Raw genomic sequence first — 10,000 nt, 5'->3', positions numbered from 1 at the left:
AAGGTCGAAAATAAAATGCCGAAAAAGCGTCCCATTATTCGTGTTTTTTTCCTCTTTGCGGGTCATCGAAATAAATGACACCTTTAAAACTGCATAACTTGTTTATTTATGAATGGATTTTCAAAATTCAAAAACATTTTTACTCAGTGGAGATAGGGCTTTTTAGACAAAAATTTTCCTCAAAAAGAGAAAAAAAACATTTTTCATAGTCATTGCTAAATAAAAGTGAATTTTCAGCTTTACTCATTGATTTTTTAGTTAATGACAAGTTATGGAGCAGGTATTGGTGCAAAATAAAAATCTGAAAAGGTGTGTATGAAACGGTGCCAGATGTTGCAATAAAGAAGCATAAAAGAAATAAAAGCATCCCAAAAATTCAGTCTTCCTCGACCGGGGATCGAACCTCAGAGCTGATTACCGATCAAACGGTCTACAATTACACCAAAGAGGTTACCCAATAGTTGGGACAATTTTGATGCCTATATTCTTCACATGGTTACGCTTACATTACAAACACAAACACTGAACACGAGAGTACATGTAGATGTGAGTAGTTCCATTTTTAAAAAAAGAAGTCTGTCCTGTCCCTAAAATTATTTTTTCAAAATGAGCTTTTATATAGCGCAATATCCACTAAACATGCTCAAAGCGCTTTACAAGGGGTCCCTGGTCAACAGCAACATTTAACATCTAGGACAGGACATAACGCCTGTTAGGCGATACTACAATTTTTCGGACAAAGACAACGCTGTTAACGGCCAGGTACTCATTTTACACCTGAGTACGGTGAGAGAATGTGAGTAAAGAGCCTTTTCCACGGACTCAACTATGCGCCAAGCGCGAGGCTCGAACCCAGGACCTTCCGATCCGAAAGCGAGTGTCATACCACTAGACCACATAGCCGCACTAAAACTCCCTAGAGTTGACCCCAATAGCTACTGACAGGACCAGGTCGAAATCCCTTTCATCGTCTCAAATTAAATGTCAACAGGTCTTGAGAGAGGATTGCGTGAGTGAGAGAGAGAGAATAGAGTACCGAGGTAGATTGGGTATTCAGGCGGAGGGCACTCTGATAGAATCCATAGCTTTTTTTTAGGATGCTGAGAATTGAATCTTATGTCTAATAATTTAAACTTGTAGTAATGATGATGATGATGATGATGATGATGATGATGATGATGATGATGATGATGATGATGATGATGATGATAATAATAATAATAATAATTAATAATAATAATAATAATAATAATAATAATAATAATAATAATAATAATAATAATAATAATAATAATAATAATAATAATAATAATAATAATAATAATGTACTCTTCTATAGCGTTAAATGCCGAAACCTCAAAGCACTTTACAATATCAGCACTTGACAAACCGTGAACAGACTAGTACCGTGCCAAAAAGACCCAAACAACAGTCACACACATATACACAAACACACATACATACACAGATAAACACACACACACACACACACACACACACACACAAGTTCTATAGTGATATTGGACAAATGAGAAATAAAAATAAAAAGATTAACTAATCGAGCACTTTGTTGCAAATTAAATTCTTTGTATTCTCAATCTTTTTTTGTGCTTTTTTTTTTGGTTGTTTTGATCTTACTGTTTTTTCTTTCTTTCTTTCTTTTTTATACCACCGCGTTACCTAGCATAATTTCTCCTTGAGGCGAAGACCACACATACTATGGTTCGGGGGTGGATAATAATTTATTTTTAATTGGGCTTTTATATAGCGCAATATCCACTAAACGTGCTCAAAGCGCTTTACAAAGGGCACCTGACCAACAACACGTAACAAGTCGAACGAGACATGACGCCTGTTAGGCGATATTAGATTTTTTCTGTCAGAGACAACGCTGTTAACGGCCAGGTACTCATTTTACACATGAGTACGGTGGGAGGACGCGAGTAAAGAGCCTTTTCCAAGGACTCAACTATGGAGTGAGACTCGAACCCAGGATCCTCCGATCCGAAAGCGAGTGTCATACCACTAGACCACATAGCCATGTACCCCTACTTTTAAGGACTCGTTTTTTTGATAATACCTTCTGTTGTCAGTTGCAGATCGTTTTCATAGAAAGCTTCGTATGTCGAATCATATGCAGTGTCGGGTCCAGTCTCCAAATGATCTGGTGTTGTGTCGTACTGAAACCACGGGTCTACCCAAAAACTTTGTGACGTCCTTTCGTCGAAAGTAGTCAATGTGGTATCGGGTAGGGACTTGCCGGTAGAAGGAATGGCACTGTTACTGCTGCTGGTGGTGGTGGTAGTGGTGGTGGTTGTGGTAGTTGTGGTGCTTGTGGGGGATGTCGTAGTCGTTGATGGTGTTGTGGATGTTGTCGAAGTAATCGTCTCTGTAGTCGGGGCCCCGGGTACCTCTGTAAAATAATTTGGAAAATATTCACAATTATTAAGAAAATATTATGATATGAACGAGTCCTTATTAGTATTGGCGCATTATAATAATAATTCTATCACCTGAAGAATGAACAGATAAAATTAAAAGATGCCCAATTCATACTTGGCCAAAAAATAAACGTAGCCCCACCACGTTTTGAACTATTATCACAAAGATGAAATATGGAGCTAATTTTTAGGTAATTACCTAGTTTATTTTTAGTTGAACACGTCAGTAGAAGAGTATGTATCTCTGTGGTTACACTTCATAAAGATTATTAATTTTCAAATGAAAAGAACTCCCCGAAATCCTTTTCTAAATGAAAACGTCGATGAAATCAGAGACGGGCATGTAAGCCCCTTGCCCCTAGAACTATCAGTCCAACTTCGTGTAACTTTCAATGACCGCTTAAGGAAATGCTGTGTTATTCTTCAACCAAAGTTCTTTAATAATTTCTGCTTTTCTGTCTCGAACACATCGTCCAACCCAATAAATTCTAAGTTCAATAGGCGAACGGCTGGTAGACTTGGAAGCTCCAAATGTTGTTCTTTTTACCACAAATTGATGTAACGTACGGCTGGGGGGTTAACTTGGAAAACATTCTTCATGCCTCTCCATTGCAATGACCACATGGACATGTAAGGTTTGGATTAAGAAATGCTCAGAAATTGATGTTTTGTTGAAACACCGATGCAATCCAAGATCTTCACTTTTTCTCCTCTAGTTTTGTGATGACCATTATCACTTGGTCGAAGCAATTTGTTGTAACTTGTAAGGGGAGCCAAAATGGACAATATCGCTGTTTGGTGGAAAATTGGAAGAAAGAAACTTTACATAAATAGCTGGAAAAGTAGCAAAAGCAGATATTTGTCATTTACTTTTATATCCATGCATCTTCAATACTTCAGTTGCCCTTGCATTACTAACTTACCATATTTTGTTTCTCGAGCAGCATATGAGGCTAATAAATCTTTCTCTGTATGATCCTCAAAAGTATGGAACAAATTAGATAAAGAAATTAAAGACACCCCCGAACCCAGCAATTTTGATCTATGTTGATTTCTAAAATAAAGCAGAATAATATTTAAAATAGATGAGTGACCGTTTGTAATAGCCTTTATTTGTCCGAAAATACAGCGATTTCTTCATTCATTTTTTAAACTAAACCAGTCACCGATGTCACTATCACATAAAGAGTTTCCTCCATTATTTTTTTTTTTAAAGTATTTTCAAGGCCTCGGAATGTGAAACGCACGGTGATCTAAGATTTAAGATTATATTTATATTTAAAAGATTAAAACACACACACACACACACACACACACACACACACACATATATATATATATATATATATATATATATATATATTATATATATATATATATATATATAAATTAGTCATATTAATCAACGTGATTAGCATTCTTCAAGCTATTTACCAAATTATCCTAAATTTGAAATTAAAATTTAAAATTACTAAATATTTTTGACATTGTCTTTCTACATTTCATAAGTTATTACGGGAATAGATATAAAGTAGACGGTAGTGTTTACGTGCTCTTATATGAAAGTATATAACAGCGCGTCTGCGTCCTCGTCTCTCACTCTTGAGAGTACGCAATAACGGTGTCTACGTTCGCTAGGGCATTGTGATCGGTCATTTGACGTTGAGGATCTATATCTGGCCGCCCTTTTGCCAAATGTATTTGCTCGCACCTCCAGACTTTATTACCGGACCGATTTTGATCGTTGATGGCTCAAACGATTCTTCTCGATCTATGTTAATTTCCATAATACAGTAGTATAATAAGTATAATAAATGTCTGCCTGTACCCTTTATTTCTCCTCACTAGTTTTATATAAATACCTAGATGGTTCAATTAAATTTGGGAGGCCTTCCGAAAGTTCCTCGTGCTAACGGAAAACAACCCAAATATTCCCTCAACTAACCCTAAGACAAAATAAAACTTGTACCTTTAACTAACTCTAATAGGAAAAACAAATACCCTAGCACCTTTACTGAGACGTATGACTAACGCTAATAGAAAAAAAATCCTCCGACCTCGAGCTAACCCTAATAGAAAAAAAAAACAACCTAGGAACTTTCAATTATACACAAAACAAAATGGCAGCGGAAAACCAAAAAAATGTTCGTATTAGGAAAGTTTAAACCTTTACTAATCTATCAAGGCTTGGTCTAGAGCTTTTAAAATGCTACTATATATTGGCAAATTGAATAAATAAACGCATGGCAAAAGATCCACGGTGAAAATACAAATTGAAAGAAATGCTAGCACGAGGATCTTTCGGAAGGTCTCCCTTAAATTGGACTTACTTAAAGCACAGTATGCGATGTTACAGGCAAGGGATGATGACAGCCGATATACCAGAAAGTCTCCACAGTTTCTTAGAGTGACTCGATATGGGTAGAAACAGCAAAGAGTATTTTCGTCACTACTTCCCCAACTGGAACATGCTCTCAACACCACTTCCTGTCCTATGGGAGGTAATTCTTCCTTTAGGTCTAGCCAGATTGGAGCCTGTGTGCCGCAGTGGTTTGGCTGAAAAAAACCCCAGAAAGATGTAAGATCATATCAATTTTGATAGATGGTTTCCCAGTTTTCTTTTCTAGACATCTGATACAGAAATGTAGGTTCCCAGTTATGTTTTATTTTCTTAAAATATGAACAAAAATCTTTACGGTTCTTGAATTAAATCGACAAGAAGTCAGAAAACATGAGCACGTAAATTGTTTGTTGCAATGAGTAGGCTAAGTAGCCTTGATAGTCCACAAGTGAAAGGAAAAATAGCCTAATGTAAATATGAGTTATATAGTTATAAGCAATCTCTGTTCTCAGTTGCAAGTTAATCTGAAGAAAGGGTTCTCTAAATTCTACACATCATTCACAGCTTAGGCAATCAAAGATACAATATGTCATTCATTGCATGATTTTAAACTCTACTCAGCACAGTATGCATGGTGAATGCCAAATAGAAGAGAAGTGGACATTCTGGCCTTAATTTTCTTACATAAGTTGCACATACCTGTCCATGTCTTAGAAATACTCATCTCCAATTCACTGCAAAAATAAATAAACAAATAATATTAATAATAAATAGAGAAATATCTTGCCTTCACGCATTCAGTGGGCATTACTGCGTCACTTCCGTTCACTTTGAATCTGTACCAGCCTGTCTCAAGGTCAATATCGCACACCATTGACATGGAATCCGCCATTGATGTGACGTCACGGCGATGGTCGTCAAGAAGGCTGTAGCCATCTGGTTGACAAGGATCTGACGGGAATTCGTCCTTAGCATTAGCAGTTATTAGCAAGTTAACGATTACGTTCCCAACCTACGACGAACGATGAGCCTTAGGACAGATCCTCGTTTTCATTCTCGTCATTCGTCGATCGTTGCCGGTTGGGAACGTACGAGGGTGAGTCAAAAAGTAATGGGACTCTGCTTATTTTTTTTTTAACTGAATCAATACCATGTATCATACCTCAAATTAAAGCTGGCATTAGCCGAGGAGAATTTTATTTCTCAATATAGTCTCCGCCTCTCTCGATAGCCTCAGTCCACCTTTTTGTAGGGCCATGTATTCTGTTCTCGTAAAACTGAGTTGACTGAACTTTCAGCCAATTTTCACTACTGTCTTGGCTTCTTCATCAATTTCAAAGCGATGTCCCCTCATTGTCTCCTTCAGTGGACCCAAATATGGAAGCCTGAAAGTGCCAAGTTTGGTGAATATGGAGGGTGAGTCAGCGTTGTCCACCGATTATCTCCTTTTTCCTGACACGTGTGAAGAAGGACAGTTTCATGTTGAAACAGTACTCGTTCCATCTCCAAATCAGGTCGAACGACGAATTCTTGCTTTCAGTCGCTTCAATGTCTATTTGTACCTGCTATCTCATCAAGAGAAGTTCTATCAGATCTGATCAATGCTTCTGTTTTTATTTGTTTCACTGAGTTGACACAGCTTGGACGGCGACCGTCACGTGTCAGATATAGCCATGATTGAGAGGTTTCGGGTTAGGTGTTGGATGCATCTCATTTTCTTCTAAACGACAAGATGCACGTTCAACACAGCTAAAATCACTGCCTCTACAAAATGCCCGAGTTTTATAAACTTTCCCAAGGCGTTTAAAAATGTTACTCGAGGTTTCTTCTTCGAAAATAAGAGCATCGATGACAGCTTCCTGACGCAGACGGACATTCGTGCGGGCAGCCATTTTGAACTGTCATAACTTTGTCAAAATTTGACAGAATTAAGATTTTCAAAGTTTGGTTAAAGGAGTAGGTACCTGTGTCAGTTCAATTCAGCCCAATATGGCGTCACATGAAAAAGAAATGAACGCAGTAGGACATTTGTCCCTTTATTTTTTGACTCACCCTCGTACTTGCTAACTTGGTGGTATTGGAAACGGTAATGCGGCAGAAGTAGTAACATCAATAATAGTAGTAGTAGTAGTAGTAGTAGTAGTAGTAGTAGTAGTAGTAGTAGGAGGAGGAGGAGGAGGAGGAGGAGGAGTAGGAGTAGTAGTAGTAGTAGTAGTAGTAGTAGTAGTAGTAGTAGTAGTAGTAGTAGTAGTAGTAGTAGTAGTAGTAGTAGTAGTAGTAGTAGTAGTAGTAGTAGTAGTAGTAGTAGTAGTAGTAGTAGTAGTAGTAGAAGAAGAAGGAGGAGGAGGAGGAGGAGGAGGAGGAGGAGAATGAGGAGCGGAAGAAGAAGTAAAAGAAGAAAAGGATAAAACAATGATGGTGGTGATTTTATGCTAACATGGAGAGTAATGAATCTGTAAGCACAAGAATCGATGGTGATGACAAAAACCACAAAAATTATGGTAAATTTAAAAAAATATTTTTGAAGACAACAAACAATGCTAGTGTCACAGTTTTGATAAAACGAATAATATTAAGAACAAGCTTACCAATCTGAGAGGAAACCCCAAAGATTGTTATGGCACATGATATTCCTAAAACACACAAAGCATAATATAGCATCGTTATCAATTAATGACATTTACACATTTCTTGTCGAATTCATCTGTCGTGTTCCGAATCTAAAATCACAGCTCCTGTGTCATGAGTGTTGTTATATATTATATATATTTAGGCACTATGCAAGATGCATTACATAGAATCTATACCCGCAACTCGTTGGAGTGTTCGAAGTATCCGTCATTTGGAGATACTGCAGTAGGATAATACTAAATATATCGTCACAGACATCGGGATTTCCATGACTTCCAGTTATGAGTGTTTGATATAACCGGATTAATCGTTAACTAGAATAATGAAGTTGACAACAATTATGTTGTCGGCAATGACGATGGGGACGACGACGGTGATGATGATGATGATGATGATGATGATGATGATGGACAGTGATAATAATAATGATAATGATAATGATGTTGTTGATAATAATAATAATAATAATAATAATAATAATAATAATAATAATAATAATAATAATAATGATAATGATAATGATGTTGTTGATAATAATAATGATGATGCTAATAATAATAATATAATAATAATAATAAATAATAATAATAATAATAATAATAAATAATAATAATAATGATAATAATAATAATAATAATAATAATAATAATAATAATAATAATAATAATAATAATAATAATAATAATAATAATAATAATAATAATATATAATGAGGAGGAGGAGGAGGGGGAGGAGGAGGAAGAGAGAGGAGGAGAGAGGAGGAGAGGAAGAGAAGAAGAAGAAGAAGAAGAAGAAGAAGAAGAAGAAGAAGAAGAAGAAGAAGAAGAAGAAGAAGAAGAAGAAGAAGAAGAAGAAGAAGAAGAAGGAAGAAGAAGAAGAAGAAGAAGAAGAAGAAGAAGAAGAAGAAGAAGAAGAAGAAGAAGAAGAAGAAGAAGAAGAAGAAGAAGAAGAGAGAAGGAGAAGAAGAAGAAGAAGAGGAAGAAGAAGAAGAAGAAGAAGAAGAAGAAGGAGAAGGAGAAGAAGAAGAAGAAGAAGAAGAGGAAGAAGAAGAAAACATTTTGATTGTTTAATAGAAAAAGAACACACTATTTCACAATAACACTGTAAAAATTAATAACACTTTCACTTCCACTGAACAGGTGATCTGTACAAACGAATTTCAAAAATTAGGGGCACAAAGCCCAGACTTTGCTGAGGGAAGAATAAAATTTCATCACTAGCAGTCGTGTTATGTCGTCATCAAACACAGTGTGCACTATTGTTTAATCCCGGGAACGATAGGGGAATGCGTTTGTCGTCGATTGCGTCCCTTTGTTATGTCCGAGACAGTGAACTCAATGATAAAAGCGCTTATAGATAGTATGCGCTTGGCTAAGGAGCTCACAACATTGCCATCCGGAAGTAAAACTGGCCAACACACAAAACCTTTATAATCTGGTTAATAAAGTTTAGTGAGAAGTACTCATAAACGCGGATGGCAAAAAAACAATAACAAAGACATGAGTGACGTCATCTTCGAACTATCTATAATAATAATAATATTATTGTCACCTGGTGGTTTTTACGAGTGAGCAAAACTCACAGATAACACAACTCACGGGAAACAATAACATAACTCACAACACTTACAGTAGATACCAATGGTGTGTGTGTGTGTGTGTGTGTGTGTGTGTGTGTGTGTGTGTGTGTTTAGGTCCCTGTATTTACTCACTCACCGATCACAAAGGACTGGAGCAGGTAACGAATGCAATCACTCAATAATACACAAATCTTCCAAAAAGAAGTAATTGAAATTTTAGCCAGAATATATCGATCGATTAAAGCTAACCCTCATTTGGGAGAAAAAACTCCCTCTCGAACCTGTAGTATTGGTAGTCAAAAATATTCAACTGAATCACAGGCGAGAAAAATATTGCCGTACAAAGTTTTTATTTTTTGTTCAAATTTGGCTTGGAAATATTTACTATTATATCGATAGATTAAGATAATCTCCACATTGTCAAATGGTCTCAAACCCAAAACCACAAGAAGTCTCGGGTTAAATCTATTTTTGACAAATTATTGTCATCTTAATTTATCGATATGATAGGCTCTCTTGAGGTGAAATTGCTAAAACGAAAATGCGAAAAGTTAATTAATAAGTGTAGATCTAAGTCAGAACAAGCACTAGTGAGTCTAGCGTTACAGAATTCGTCGGTCTGGTGTAAGCCACACAAAAGCAATGATAGAACCAGCCCAGTTAAGACTTTATGGATTTGCAACAGACAGAATAACTTTAAGAACCAACCTTGATTCGGGTGCGAGACAAAATTCCTGAGCTAACGTACCGGGGGTAAAATTGATTAACCTCATAATTATCCAGCTCACGGCTCTTTTCTCAATGAGTGACCACGGTTCAATGGCTATCTCATTTATCGTCTCGTGCTGATGTGATGATATTATGATATGTAACCCACCATCTAAAATTGGTATTATGCCGGGATTAATTAAACGTTGAGAAAAAAATATATTTTATCATTGTATATAGGGTGCAAGAAAAAAAAGGGGGGAAAATGTATGACGCTGTTTTAATACAAAGTTGACATCA

General features: G+C 36.4%; 1 protein-coding gene across 2 annotated transcripts in view; it reads right to left on the bottom strand.

Annotated features, from left to right (window-relative positions):
* Positions 1–9,669, bottom strand: part of LOC144976898 (von Willebrand factor D and EGF domain-containing protein-like) — a 62,237-nt gene extending 52,568 nt beyond the window's left edge. The window contains exons 1-5 of one of the 2 annotated variants that reach the window (XM_078921458.1): positions 9,599–9,669; positions 7,371–7,727; positions 5,570–5,733; positions 4,772–4,997; positions 2,081–2,413 (exon numbers count right to left, since the gene is read on the bottom strand). In XM_078921458.1, coding sequence (XP_078777584.1) covers positions 2,081–2,413; positions 4,772–4,997; positions 5,570–5,733; positions 7,371–7,443 — 796 coding nt within the window. In that variant the 5' untranslated portion in view covers positions 7,444–7,727; positions 9,599–9,669. Of the gene's footprint in view, positions 1–2,080; positions 2,414–4,771; positions 4,998–5,569; positions 5,734–7,370; positions 7,728–9,598 lie in introns of those variants that run through there. The other variant, XM_078921457.1, reaches the window with a different exon arrangement.
* Between the last annotated feature and the right edge of the window lie 331 nt (positions 9,670–10,000).

This window comes from Berghia stephanieae, chromosome 7 (genome assembly GCF_034508935.2).
Source record: "Berghia stephanieae isolate SIO BIC M18660-M18661 chromosome 7, UCSD_Bste_1.3, whole genome shotgun sequence".
Lineage (NCBI taxonomy): Eukaryota > Metazoa > Mollusca > Gastropoda > Nudibranchia > Aeolidiidae > Berghia > Berghia stephanieae.
Note: the sequence above shows the minus strand (reverse complement) of the source record. Positions and strands in the feature narration are given on the sequence as shown.